We start from the raw sequence: 15,678 nt of genomic DNA, 5'->3' as shown, positions 1-15,678 counted from the left end.
TAGTCTGTGGAGTTTCTATCCCATGCTGGTGACTTAGTAACAAAAACAGGCTAAAACGGAATCATAACAATAAATTCATACAGCAAACATAAAATACAACCAAAAAAAAAAAAATAAAACAAACCAATCCACAAATCCTGTGATCGGATCAAAGATTTTTTAGTGTTTCTTTTTTTTAATATGCATATTTAATACCTCAGACAACACCTGAGAAAAAACTGACAAAATGATTCCAATGGGTTTTTCTCTGAAATATATTCAATTATGTATATTACAGCTATAATCACATAATTCAAGCATATATCATATACACATATATATCTAGTGAGAGAATAGTTTAATATTCAATAGTACAGTTGTATGGTACAGTAGCAGTAGGGTGCATTTCTCTTTCTCATTGGGTAAAGTTTGAAGGAGAGGTATAGACAAGTATGTGTGTGAAAATCTAAATATATGATTTATCAATACAATATGCAACAAAAAGAGAGAAAAAAATAAAGAATAAGGAATAAAGACAAAGAAAGGGTATAGGCAGTTCAGTACTGTGTTTGAGAAGGTGTGTGTGCATATGTGTGTGACTATAATTTGTGTGTGGGTGTAAATATATATATATATATATGTGTGTGTGTGTGTGTGCATGTCAGGTCGAGGATCAGATTAGATCAGCACCATAAAAGTCCTTAACAACATCAACAACAACAACAATAAGGGTTAAAACCTTGGTGAGGACTGTGCATGTCTGTGCATGTCTGTGTGTGTGTGCGTGTGTGTGTGTGTGTGTGTGTGTGTGTGTGTGTGTGTGTGTGTGTGTGTGTGTGTGTGTGCTGAAGGTTTCAGTCACTGTTCGATCTGGGCAGATCAACCTTAAACCAGTTAGTATTCAATTTTTGCACCTAGACATGATTGATGAGTAAAGAAACCGAAAGCAATCATGTTGTGCGATGGTTAAAAGTGTGTGTCAGTGTGTGTGCGTTTACATGTGAGCAAGACACATTCACCGAAATAAAACGCAAACCCGCCAGCAAAATTCTCTCCTTTTACTTATCCTCACACATCTGCTCACATCCAGCTGTTCGGATGGCTAATTATTATTTCCTCCTTCAGCTTAAAAAAAAATAAAAGCCCCTTGATTTATGTCAGAATCAGACACGGAATCAAATAGAAGATAAAATCTCAAGTGCTTGAACGAGCTCACAGAGAAAACAAACAAACACAAAGATTTTCTTTAAACTATACAATTTTTTTGTTGTTTCGCCTTCTTCCTGCCTCCGCCCCCCATCCTCCTCCCCCCTTCAGCGCCGAAAACAGTCTAAAATACCTCGCCTTGTCTCACGCTGTGTGAAATACCTGATTCGACCGTGATACATTCTCTGTTACACCTCTTCCTCTGACTAACCAGCTCTGTAAAGTTGAAAATAGATTATTTGTTGTTTAGCAATAAACAGCTGGGAGGAAAAGCGCTTTATGTGGCCCCGTGACTGTCCAGCTAACAGCCCCTCCCGCCCCATATATAAAATATACAAAACATTATCTCTAAAATCCTCCTCCTAAATACCTCTGCTAATAGAAAAATATACAATAATCCTATGTCAAAATCTCTTTGCGTTATTGACGAAAGCCCTGCTCTTCTTCCTCCCCCCGTCCTCCTCTTCACTGGACTAGTCTTGCCTTCCTGCCCAGTTCAAAAATATACATGTTTTCTTTTTTTCCTATTTATAGAAAACAAAAAAATTACACATTTGACCTCTTCTGGCTTGTGTCCATGCCTTGAGCTTAAAAAGTGAGATTTCACTGGCATATTGTGAATTCAACACCCTGTTTGAACTGGCCAGAGCGGCGGATGGAAACGCACTACCTGCAAAAACGCCATGCGGCACCGGGCGTAAGCACAGCACCAAGGGTAAAGCTGCCGAGGTGTCACGAGGTGGTGATACAGTACGGTGTGTGGATTCAGCAAAGCAGCATCTACAAACAGAGTCAAACTCGGAAAATAAACTGTGGCGCTGCTGTGCTTTCCTGTCATGACATCCTGAAGCACAGCACGCGCGCTAAAAGACGCTTGTGGCGTTTGCGCCCGGTGTCGCACGGTGCTTACTGCAGATCTACGTCAGCCTCCCCCCACCCCCGACTCGCCACTTCAACTAAAGTGCTGCTGTTGCTGGGTTGCCTTGTACCCTTGTCTCATCTCCGATTCCCCTCCCGCCCTTTCCGCCTCCGTCCGTCTCCTCACAAGTCTCCGTGCCGGCTCTCGTACTTGTTGATGATGTTCCTGCAGCGGCCCAGCTCTTTCCTCATGTCGGCCACCTCCTGGCGAAGGGCGGCGTTCTCTCGCTCCAGGAAGGCCGCGCGCACTGAGATCTGGTTCTCCTTCAGTCGCCGGGCGTCCCGCGAGCGCTTCGCCGCCTCGTTGTTTTTCACTCGCCGGCTCCAGTACTTCTCATCCTGTCGGCGGCGGCGGTGTGGTATGTTGGGGTGTGTGGGGAGGAAGGTGGAGGGAGGAGAGAAGAAGAAAAAACAAAAAACAAAAGAGGAGAGAGTAGGATGAGAAGGTTCAGTCATTTGATGAGAGACAGGGTGGCAAAAATGGGAGAAAGGATGGAGGAAAGGTGGCAACAGCTGAATAGTCACAGGTATATAATAACAAAACTGACTGCCATTTTTATATCGTCACCATGACGACACTTATTTATGAGCAGCACGACTCTGGTTGGATTCAAAAGCATAAAACATCCCAAACACAGGTGTGACGTATAGCACATAAAAAGTGCTATACTTCTTATTCTAAAGCTTGTAGCTGCACTAGATAAATTAAAAAGTTTCACGGGTTAGTTTCTCCCAGCAGTAAATGTTTGCTGTGGCAGCTTAGAGAAGATGAGCATTCATTAAATAGATTTACAGAGTGAAGAAAGTAGTTTAGGATAGCTGTGGTTTAATATATGAAATACTCCTTTAAACTGCAGTTAGAATTACCAACAACAGCTTTTCTGTGCTTTATTTTGCCTGCAGGTCACAGTGCAAAATAAGCTACTCTGCTTTAACTCTTAATTTCCTATATTAAAACACCTTTTCATATCTATTGCTTGAATTGTATAGTAACTTTTAGATAAAGCAGACACACATAGACGCACAGACATCAAAGCCTTCTAGCAATCTACTGATCTGCATACACAAAAGACCAATAATATTCATCTTGCAATGACTACAAAGGGAATCAGTTTGATGGAAAACACCAATAAGTACTTGTGAAAACATTATCAATAACTTTTTATGAAAGACATCTCATTCCTAATGCAGCTGTACTCTTCTGACCGGCTGAGCGCCTCAGCCGAATGAATAAATACGCCGCGGACATGACCTCCGGCCCCACAAAACCCTGCAACGTTACTTTGGGGGTTTTTGCCAGGAAAGGAATTTGTTGGCCAATGAAAGTCTCGCAAGAAGAAGACTGGAAGCGGCCCTGATGTTGTGTTAAACTTTGGGACCTATAGAGCAAAATAGGAGGTCACTCTGAGAGTACAACCTTGTAGAGATATCTATCTGAAAGATTTATACCGGGAAGCAAACCCACATGGTTCACTGCCTTCTTGGAGAGCTTTAATAAGGATCTTTAACATCTGGTTAAAGTTAACATCATTTCACAATTAAACCCAGCTATTATTATATCCCTCTGCGACATTTTTACAGAGATCCTGGGAATATTGGCGCTTTCTGATTTGTGTAAATATAAACACTAATTAGATCCTGGATTATTTCATAACTTTTAATCCAAGCCAGACTTTCCTGCTCATGAGAGCAGATTAATCTTAACCGTACAGCGGAATATTAAAGCTCATTTATGAGAAGCGTCTGCGCAGTTCTGAACTTCATCTTTAACTTTGGCCAGAGATCATTTTTCCAACCTTCCTATATATGATTTATAAAACCGGTAACGGCTGAACAGAGCAAGGTGAGCACCTCCATCTCTCCATAAATTATAAACGCCTCGGGAGCTGCAGCTGCTCCGCACTGAACTATGAAAGCACGAGCCATTGATCAGAGACTTTCCTAGTGTGCAATGAGCTGAGTACAAAATATTTCAGGATTCCCGTCAGGAGGCATCAATACCAGTGGGCGTCAGGCTCCCTCCGGTTTTTTTCCGCTCCGCACAGGAGCTGTCAGAGAGCCGTGGCCTTTCTTATGATGAAGTTTAGAGTTTAAAATGAAACAACGTGGCTGTGGCTTCTATTTCAGACTGATACTGAAGGAAAATGTGACCTTCTGCTGAGCTGTATGTGAATCTTTATGCATGTTTTATCTTTAGGTACCTTTACAACACCTGAGATTTACTAACGGGGCTTATTTTTCATTTTTATTTTATTTTAAGTATTTAACTTGATTTTACTCACTTCATCTTATAAAATAATTTGTCCTAAACTCTATTTTTTGAATACAAGTGAAATAGTGTGCTTGTGCTGCAAGAATAATTTTGAAATTGCAAGTAGATTTTAAAAAAGTAGATTCTACAACTAAATTTAAAATGGGAAACTGGTCCATTATGGACCTTTTTTATTTTACTAGCCATAAAATTAGAAACACAGCAAGCAGCTGAGCATTTTCTTTCCACAAACAGCTTTAAAAATCCTTTTCCTGCAGTGAATTTGGATGTAAAGGACAGAAAGGGATTGTGGGAGATGTAGTACCTTCTGATCGTCAGGAACCAGCATCTTGCGGGCCTTCTTGATCATCGGCTGAGGTTTCAGCTCGTCCTCGGTGAAGCGGTGCCGCCGTGGGTCAAATGCCTCCTGGCCCGGCACGCTGGACAACGCTAGGTCCGCCGGGTCAGGGTCAAAGTTCACCATGATGTCGCTGCTGCCGTTGGTGCCGGCTGGAGGTCCAGGGGGCCCCGGAGGGCAGGTAGAGGGGGGTGACGGGTCCTGAGGCACTGCCTGACCACCTGGAAGAGAAAGAAAATGTTGGTTATCTCAGATCAAATAATTAGTTTGTCAGCTAAGATACCCATCTATAATCTTCCAGTTATCAGCTGAAGCCCATCACAGTTTCCAGAGGATGAGAAGTAGAGTACCTGGACAGATTACCGGTTTATCAAAGTTAGTGTTAGAGAGTTAGTGAAGCAAGCTTCTAGTTGAAGGAGCATCTTATACATAATATATATGAATCCACAGGGTTCCTTCCTAAATAAATCAAGTTTCAGTAATGTCAGCTATATTCTGGCATCCCTTAAAAATGGTCTTAATCTTCATACTGGAAATAAAAAGCTCACGAGAATTAAAGTACAACATTTGCCACCAGAACTCTTTCTCACATGTAAATTTGCTCGTGCCACCTGAAAAACTGACATGAAAATCCCTTTTTTTGTGTGTAACATGTAAAACAGAGGGTCGCATGCTAAGATGAGTCACTACAGGATCATTAAACAGCTACTGACAGCGGACTGTGACATTAGCCTGCAGGCTGTTCTCGCCACGTTAAAGTGTGGACAGGACACAGATACACAAACATGACATGAGCACTGATGATGTTTTCATGCTGATTAAATTAACAGAGTGTTTATCACGCTGTAAACATCCAGATGAAGCAGATTATGGGAGTTTTTCAGAGGTGCTTTTTCTCTGAACTACTTCTTTTGTGTCTCAGATATTTATATTAGATCTTATTACATAACTAAAAATCGTACTGCCTCTAAATTCGTTATCGGTTATTAAAATCCCCGTCAGTACAACATTTTTATGATGCCATTTGTTAATTGTTCATGTGTTACTTTTTTATTACATTGTTTATGTTGGCAATATGTGACACTTGTTGTGCGCATAAACTAAAAAAGAGACAAGAAGGGAGCAGAGAGAAAGAAAACGAGCGCTTGTTAATTGTCTTTCCAGTGAACAATAATCTGCACTACAGGCCAAAATCAGCAGCTTAATTACTCGTTTAGCTGTCCAATCATCAGCATCTAGTTTTATCTGCAGATTAGAGCCCATCTGCTCTCACCGAGGACGGTCACACGCCACAGAGGCGCGAACTGAAGATGACGACATGAAACAATTCCCACCAATCAGGACACTGGAAAAACACTCTGTTAAATTTTATTATATTTAAGGGAGTAACTCTGTAATTACATTTAGATTCATTTGCACACTTACATTTGTTCTCGATGGTCACAGTGAAATGTATTAGTTTTAGCTGATGTACAGACATGACTACACTCTAAAGACTGAATACAGCCTGACATGTCTGCCCTATAACACACCAGGAGACAGACATTTCAACTTTAAACTGTTTTTAACCAGCTTTTTTTATTGTTTTATATTTATTTACTGACATTTTGGATGATGGTACCTTTTATTCTATTTTATGTTTTTATTATCCTTATACATTTATTTTATTGATTGATGTGTTTTTAGTTTATTATTTCCACTACGCTCTGATTGTTCTCAATTTATTTCACCCTACTTCTTTTCTACTTGTAGAGCTGATATTTCACTGTATTTCTTTGATGTTTTGTCCTTTGAATCTATTTTAAAAAGCTTATTATTGTATATTTTTGGTTTTGTTTTAATATCGTTTGTTTTGTCTTATATTCAGCTTTTTATCCAACTGAACTGCACTGACTTCTGCAAAGTTTGACTTGTACTGTAGATCTAACTTTCTGAACTCAGAATATTTTAATAATTTATTGTTTTTATGGGATGAAAAATAAACAGCCCCGGGGATGGACATGGGTAAGATTTTATTGACACTGACACCGCTATCAGCTCTGCCTGTGGGTGATTTCTGACCACTCTGCATGCAAAAAGGTAACAGCCTCTCCAAGTCTAAACAGACCATGGTCTTCATTTTAATAACTAAACAAGAAACAGATGCACCTAAAAATACTCACTTTTACAATATGTCAGTGTCAGCAGTGTCAGTGTCGGTGTATTACTTCATCGTGATCCATCACAGTTCACAGGTTATTGTAATGTGTCAGTACGAGGGGGGGAGGGTATCTTTTCTTGCCTTCTAGGCTGTTTTGCACAAACTAATGAAAGTTCAAATCCACTGACAATGACAAACGTGACCTTGAACTTGAGCACAATTTGCAGAATTTTGATCATTTGAGAAGTCAGGCAGATTTACACTAACAGTCACATGAAAGTCAAATTTATCTCGCTTCACTAAAATTGGACTAATACCCTAAAGGAGTAGCGACTCTTTCATTGGACGGACAGATACATCGGTCCTTCGGCTAGATGAGCTAAAAATGAATCAGCATCACTGAATTAGTATCTAAATCTGAAGGTGAGACAGAAGCTTAGAGAGCTCCGCCTACAAGCAAATAAAATCAATATAAAATTTAATTTAAATTCAATTAGTGAGGTTTTGAGGTCCAGTGTTGTGCTAAACATGGTAGGACCTCTGGTAAGACTGAATATACAAAGATATGCACGTTTTTAGGCAATAATAATTTTTTTAGGCGATGAAAATATCTAATTCAAGTATGTTCAAGATCATAAAATAAGGTTTTGGGAAAAAGTAGCAAAGCACGAGGATACGTTTTTGTCTCAGTGTTTAAATCCCACTCAGGTCAAACCCCTCCAGCTTTAGCGTTTGCTGTTGGACTCCTCTAGAGGCCGCTGGCTGCAGAGTCACATGTGATGCACACTCTGCCTCTCATCCTTTATCCTGAGAGCAGCAGAGAGCCAGGAATGATTCCCACTGAGATAAGCATAAAGAGGATTATCCCATACACAGTGGACAATATATTCAAATGTGTTTCCCCATTAAACCTGCACATATCACCGTTTCTTCTACACCTTTAACAACGCGCTTAATTCTTCACATTCGACTTCAAATTTCGACGACAAGAAGCATCTCGCCTCTCCGTAGTGAGGCCAAGTCACCACCAAGTGTCACCATCGAGCCAGGAACGTGTCATACTCTATTTACGACAAGCAGGAGAGAGGAGCTTTTTTCTTTAACCCTTTGCAGTGTCTGATATTTAAAAGAAAATCCTAGTGCTGGCTAAAGATGCAGAATGATTATGCCTGAGCCACGCATTTAGACAAATGTGGTTAGAAAGGAAAGAAAAAAACTATTTAAAGAGAGCAGATGATTCAGAGATGGTGCTGCAGTGGACTTTTTTCCCCTGGTGTTGACTCCAGCTGGCTTTACTCAAACGCCACTTTTACATGAGCTACCAAAGCACTAAAAGGGGGTTGAAATTAATTACGAATGAACACAATCATTTAAATGTTGGGAAGTGGAAGCGTGGAAGAGTGGAAGAGTGGGGGAGGGGGCAAAATCTGTGGAAGCGATTCCTGGATGCAGATATTAAACTGTGTGGCAGGGAAGCTTTTTCCCTGCAGCTATATTTCTGAATGTTACACTATAACAGAAGAGTGGGTCTATTTTCAGCCGGCTGCTTCATTTCTTTCCCGTTTCTGATTGAAAAAAACATATTTTTTTTCCCCCCTGCAAATGTTTCTTCCTTGGAATAGAGGCATAAAAATGCTAGTTGAGCAATCATCCGCCACTACTCAGACCTCCACTGTGGTGACATTTGTAAGACGCTTTTTCGGAGCTCCAGGCTCCGCGCCACAGATTATAAATAACTTCAAAGCTGGTGACCAAAATCAACCAAAACAGCCGTGGAAAGATTTCAGACACTTGAGCAAATGAAGCAGAAAAGAGACAGGAGGAAGGAAGAGTGAGGAGAGATTGTGAAGATTTAGCAATAATAGAATGACATAATTTTGTCATATGACAGAAAACCTCTAAAAGCCCTCAGCTGTCGCAGCCTTTGTGCTTCTGAAGCATTTCTTTCTTTCTTTTTGAAACGTGGGAAAGACATGTCGGTCAGAGCGGCAGGACTGACACTGATTTTCTACTCAAACTGCTGCTGTGAGCAGTCACTCATGTTTTCATGCATGTCAGCCACAATACCACAACCAAATCCTCCACGGGCTCTGGGAAGTCAGGCTTTATGACAGGCAGGAGGCGGGACATGTGAGGTAAGCGAAGGGTCAAATCGCCACACTGTGTTCTCCCAATAAAATCCAGCTGAAAACACTTGACTACACGCTGAGCGTGGCGAGTGGGAGGCTGTGGGTATGTAAACTTTCTGAATGGTGGCTTTTTTCAGGTTTCAACTTGCACTGAACTCGGAGATAAAAAAAAAAAAAGTCTTACGAATGTTTACATCCAATCATGACCACACGCTGATGTCGATCTGACATTCGCCTCCACTTTTACACAACTTGTTGCCAAAACATCCCACAGTTGTTGTTTGTTTTGTTCTTCTTTTTTTTCTTTGTTTTATCTGAAATGAGAAGCTGGATTTACATAATCGTCCGGTGTGACATGCATGCATCACTATGCTCTGCCCTCTGCAGCTGTTATTCTTCAGAGCTGCTATTCTTTGCTCCGAGCCTGAGTGGAAAAGATGACTTTTCTGTGTATTTGGTTATTTTGGTTTCCCAGTGCCCAATAGCAATCAAACCAAGGTTTGTATACAAAAGTCACATGGGGCCACAGACCCAGTGGTTTGTTTACTGGATCGAGGGTAGGCGACCTGTCACCCTGCAGAGTTTGACACTTTGGCAGAGGAGACAAAATGCTACTTGAGCTCCAAACTTCCACCCAGATATGGAATTCCACCCATCTCTGCGCTGTTATCTAATGACACCACTGTCATCTCCTAAATACATTAATTACAGAACTGACCTGCACAAGCTGCAAATAAATCCCTGCAAACATTCATCTTAGTGTAGAATCTGAAGGCATAAACAACGGATAAAACCATAAAAACACCAGATGGAAAAATCCAGATGGAAACTTATGGTTATAAAACTGTTTACTAATTTCACATTGTTGAAACATCTGAAGTTGTAAAAGTGAGGGTCAGAAAGTAGACAAAGAAAGTAAATAAAGCATGGAATAAACAAACAGAATCTTATAAAAGATACAGCTTTGAATCCATATAAGTAATTATTAATGTATTTGTTGACAGTAATACCTCTGTGGAGGCTGGTGTATAAATAGATAATCAATAGCAGCGTAGTAAAACACAGCTATAATAACACAATATTTGTTTTTAGTGAAATGGGACACGTGCTGACAAATTCTGTGCACAAAGTGTGTGGCTGTGTAAACGTTCTCTGAAAGTGTTTCATGAAAAAGAAATTTAATGCAAAAGATCCCAGTCTTCTTACGACTGTGGCCTTCGCTGGAAATCAAAAGCATGGCTTCTTCCTTCGTGATTTGTTAATCAAACTTGAATCATAGGCACCATCAGAAAACATATTCAAATTGGATTTATCAATCAAAGCAGCATTTGAGGCGTTTCTGTCTCTATTTGGAATCCGTAGATTTAAAAATGATCAAATGAGTCATCGATCATATCTGTCCGAAACCAGCGAGCCCAACACAAAACTGATGACAGGTAAAGTGAATAGGACTGATCGTATTGTTAAAATGCAGTGTTAATCCTGGTTACTTTGACTGTACCATCCACAGTGGATCCTTCCACACTCAAACTCACCAAAACTGCTCAGGAACAGCTGGATGAACAAAACAAAGAGTCCAAGGTGGATGAATCCTCCAAACTAACCAGATCCTTCTGCAACTCAACACTGTAGGAAGAGCGAGAAAAGGTCTGATCCACGGAGGCTCCTCACCCAAAGGACCCAAAGGATCCACTATATCTGATGCCAGACTCCAAAAGTAACCACGCCTGGGCCTCAACAGGTCAAGAAACACCTACACAAGGAGTGTGGTTTTAACATGGTGATTTGTTCTGCATAGACCTTACTGTTCATTATTTTGACAAGGCACATTCTTTATGTCTATTTTTAAGCTCATATCCATCCAACTGTTTTCTCCAAATATCCAATTTAGGGTCACAGGGCAGTGCAGGGTCCACGGTGGGAGTCTGTCAAAGGACTAACACAGAGACAGAGATGACCATTCACACCTATGGCCAATTTAGAATCATCAATTAGCCTAAACCTACTAACGGCAAGTCTTTGGACTGTGGGGGGAGGCCGGAGTACGGGGAGAGAACCCACTCAAACCCAGTCAAACTCAAACTCAAACACATACAGAAAGGCAAGTGGAGTCGAACCCAGGACCTTCTTGCTGAGAGGGTCACCATGCTACACCAAACTTAGATTTTCTTATTTGCAGTTTGGCCACAGGAAATAGCATTAAAATAATGATAATTATTTTTCTATCTGTCATTATTTGCATTTTTTTTCCAAAATAACAGCAACAACTAAAAAATGACCAATATATTATTAAATGACAGAAAAGATTTGAATTACAGTGAAAACATCCCTTCGCTATAAGCTGTCCGGTTCTTCATGCACAGTTGCAAACCCTCATCATTTCTAAATGCAATGCACCATACTGGTCCAATCTCTTCTATCCTCTGATCCATCTGTTTGTCCAGGAAGCAGTGAGACCATCAAATAAACTGCTGCTGGCTTGATCTGTGTCTCTGGCAGCTGGACGGAGCTGATCCTGGATAAGTCTGCCCAAAACCCCGTCCTAATAACAACCATTTTGGGCAAAAAGTTGAAACTGCTCCAAGAACACGACTCCCGCTGCTGCTGGGTAAACACTCGCCAAGCGAGGATTCGTCTGGCTTCATTTCCTGTCTGAGAGCGGGAGCCATTTGGAGGAAGCAGCCACTGACTCGCGGATTCCCTCTCTGCTTTCATTAATTTAGCTGAGATTATGCGTTTTCCTCTCTCCGCATGTCACTGCCTGTCAATCTGTCATCCTCCAGCTCCGGGCTAGGAGTTCAACTGAAGTGGTTCGGATTGAAGCAAGTCGTACCCGAAAGATTTGCTAAAACTCCACAAATATCACATTTAAATCCGGCGTTTCTACCTGAGCACCAATGAGAAAGTTACTACATTAACTCCGACACAGTCAAGACTTTTCAAGGTCTCTGAAGGTCCCGTTTCATGAAATTCAAGGTTTAAGATTAGCCCCTTCATTTCTTATTCATGTTGTCGACAAGTCAAGAAAAATGCCTCGTTTTAAAACAGCTTCTCCATCGTGTGAAATCTCCATCATAGGAATCGCCTCAGGACGTGAAGAGCTGATCCTCGGATGGAGCGTACCGAGGCATACTGATGAATCTGGGTGATGTATTTAACTTTAAAAACATCAAAAACATTTTGGTCCTCTTTTTCTAAGAAAAAGATTTTCTAAGAGGGTTTTTTTTTATTATTTTCACAGTCAAACAGAATTTTCACAGCGGAACATGAATCAATGATCTAAAAAAAATTGAGGAAAAGTGTTTTGGATTCTGTCCTTGAGCTGCTTGGATGTTCAGAAATCGTACCGGGAGGAATCAGCTGTCGTGGGCAGAGACGCCCACAGCAGCAGAAAATAGACAGGTTGAGGTTTGAGAGTCAGGTGAGCAACGCTTCCTCTTGACTAATCTCCTGTTTGATCTAACTTTACTTTCACCGGGTCCACCTACACGTAAAGTGGAATGCAACAAACAAAGAGCTGCACTGTGTGGAAGAGGCATTTTGGGAAATGTAGGAAAGCTAAACAGGTGGAACAAAATCTGTCAGTACGGCACAAAATCCTCCTCGCGCACACTTCGTCAACAGCGGCGGCGGCACCTTCTGTTCTCTGACGCAGAACTTTTTCCCTTTCAATCTTCTCCTGTTTCAGCAGCTTCTTGTGTAATAAAGGGAAACAAAGCAATTACCAGGAGAATAGTAATTATACTAATTATACAAGGATGGAGGTAACAATTAACATCTATTGCAATCACTGTAATTGAGTCGATTTTTGTGTACGCTTTCATCGGTTTTTCATCCTCGGCGAGTTTTCATTACAGTGAAATACGGCACTGCAATTACAAGCTCTGCTAACTCTGACTCTCATGTGTCCTGTGCACAGATTTCGCTTTAGCTGTTACGGTGCTGTTACTTTTAGCTTTATATGACAAAGACACATTGCTAAAGATTTTTTTGTTGTCGTTATTGTTGGTTTTCCCAGCACAGAAGTGATCCTAATGGCATTTTACTGCTGCAACCCAGTCGCCCTCTCTTCCTTAGTTTGTCTTAGTTTTCATGACTGTTCTCAAACTGCACAACAGAACAGACTAAATGCAAATGACTTCTGAAATGACACAGGATATATTAGCTTAATTACAAACATGGTCATGGTGCTTGCATACACACTCTATGCAATGCAGCAAATTCACGCCATGTGATGCAAATTCATGTTAATACAAGTCAAAATATTTCAACTTTGGTGAAAAATTTGCCTCATGCTTTGTCGCAAAACACATCAGCTGGGACTCTACTGATGCAACCGACAATCAGAAACAGAGGAGCTTTCAGACGCCGTTCGAGGGCGGCCAGTGCTGCTAGTTAAACTCTGCCTATAAACAGAGAGAGGAAAAACTGGAGAGAGCTCGGAGTGAAACTGTAGAACTTCTTGCTACGTTCAAAGACTATGTTACTGTAACTTGACGCCACCTATCGTTTGCACTCCTCTTCATCAGACTGGCTGTTAGGTGCAAAGCTTAATTTGTACTTCTCTTTTCAATTCGATTCAATTTTATTTTTATAGCACCAACTCACAACAACAATGCAACAAGGCACTTTGTATTTCAAGGTAAAGACCGTAGAATATCAGCAAAAAAATCCCCAACAGTGAGAAAATCCCCCGAGACCAAGCGCTGAATCTTTGCAGAGCCTACGATGTGTGTGAACGCACCATCACACGGTACAGGCAAGTGAACACAACATCCAGACCTTGTGCAGTGAGACAAAAATAAAGGCACCGTTTCAAATGAATTCAGAGCAGTGACATTGAGCATTGGAACTATTTTCCCGACCCTTTAAACCTGATTTAAATTCCTCCTTAACAGCCACTTTTGACAGTTTCAGCCTCTTCTGTAGATTACCCCAGCACCACAAATTACGAGCCTTTTTCTCTTATTCTGTTCTGACTTTGGGGACAAATATTTGTAAAATATTGTGATGGCAAAGGCCAGACTGGTTATAGTTGTTACACATACACTGTATGCACACAGATAAGAGGGAACCAGCTTCAGCAGAGAATTATATATAGAAACCAACCAGTAGGAAAGTCTGCAAACATACAGAGATGGCCACTTAGCTGCAGCAAACAGAGGAGTGATGTACACCATTTCCACAGGCAGTAATAAAACGCCAATACTTTCTCTCTTATTTGGTTTGTTGTTGTTGTTTTTTGGGGGGTTTTCAGTGAAAGACACGTTCACACAAACCAGAGCTATGATAGGGTTTACTAGTTTTACTGTAACCTCTATTTGTTTCAGTGTTCATTTTTGTTGCTTTATCAGATTAACCTTTCCTGTTATTGCACACCAGCTGTTTTTCACATCAGTTATGAAAAACAACAAGTAATTCAGAGCAGATACACCAGTGAAAGAAGTTTATCACAAACAACACTCTGTTCAGCCATTAAACTCCACATTCAGGGTGCAGTTAGATGGTTGGTGGTCTCATTTAATATTAGCGTTCGTCTTATGATGCGTCCTTTTTTTGCTTATTGTTTGTACAGGAACAACGTGTTCTTCTGCTCCTTTCCTTTCACTCAGAAAGTTATGATAACAATCGAAGAGTCCAGCCAGTAAAAGGTGTGGTAGCAGATGTAAAAGCAGTAGTGGAAACAAACTATGAGATACAGCAAGTGTGTTCCTCCAGTCGGGAGCAGTAATGAGATAAAGGTGCAGAGCAGCGATTCATTTCCTGTTTGGTTTGCTTCTGTCACAGATGACACGGACATGAACTGTGAGCTCTGCCAGCAGCTGTTTTTAACTCACAAGCATTAGCTGGCAACGCAATACAGACGAGGAATGTGATATAGGAAGTGCGTTACATAAAGCGGGATCCCCTCCCTGCAATGTAAAAGCTGAGGCGACTATTCACACTCCTCATCACTGCTTCTGTCTGCTGCCAAGTTTAACTTTTGCCCGTCTGGGTTAAACACATCAGGGAATCTATACAACTAACTGCAAGGTTTATCTTTCATGTAATTTACAGATATGGCTGCTTGACACACTCACACAGGGCTGCAGCTAACTCCCATTTATATTATTTTAATATCTTAACATATTTGCCTGAATACACAACAGTAAAAAAATGGCTACTAAAACACGAGTTTGATTATAAATCAGAGTTAAAGGAGAAAAAAACTTAACATTTATGTCAAAGCACAGACTGGATAAAAAAGATGGAGATAGCCGCAGTGACATCACTCCACTGGTTAGTAAAGACCTGTTTTGAAGCCTCAAGCTAAGCAGTTTCATCCTCACTTAGGTGTTCACAGGGTAGCAGCTTGTTGATTACAAGACCTTTTCATTTAGCATAAAATGTCTGTTTTATGCTAAATTAAACAATCTTTCATATAATAATCATCATATTGCTTTAAATAGGAGTTGAACTAGTGACTGAGGCTAACGAAGCCATCCAGAGTTTTCTGTGGTCACACAGGAAGTGAGAAGTACTTCTACACAACATGAAGCCTATTAGCACAAATTGGAGTCGGCACTGTGTGGCCATTAGAAATAATGCAGGCGCTTCCCTTAGCTACCGTTTACAGACCCAAAACTTACCTCCATCTTTTATGGACAGTCGATGCTTAAAATTGAACTAATTTACCCAAATCATAGATTTTGTGCTA

At 40.8% G+C, this 15,678-nt stretch overlaps 1 protein-coding gene across 1 annotated transcript in view; it reads right to left on the bottom strand.

Moving 5' to 3' along the window:
- Positions 1 to 320: 320 nt before the first annotated feature.
- Positions 321 to 15,678, bottom strand: part of dbpa (D site albumin promoter binding protein a) — a 36,877-nt gene continuing 21,519 nt past the window's right edge. The window contains exons 4-5 of the mRNA XM_031729243.2: positions 4,680 to 4,933; positions 321 to 2,442 (exon numbers count right to left, since the gene is read on the bottom strand). Of these exons, the coding sequence (XP_031585103.1) occupies positions 2,227 to 2,442; positions 4,680 to 4,933 (470 nt within the window). The 3' untranslated portion in view covers positions 321 to 2,226. The remainder of the gene's footprint in view (positions 2,443 to 4,679; positions 4,934 to 15,678) is intronic.

The sequence above is a fragment of the Oreochromis aureus genome, linkage group 22 (assembly GCF_013358895.1).
Source record: "Oreochromis aureus strain Israel breed Guangdong linkage group 22, ZZ_aureus, whole genome shotgun sequence".
NCBI lineage: Eukaryota > Metazoa > Chordata > Actinopteri > Cichliformes > Cichlidae > Oreochromis > Oreochromis aureus.
The sequence above is the reverse complement of the archived record's forward strand: the minus strand, read 5'-3'. Positions and strand labels throughout refer to the sequence as shown.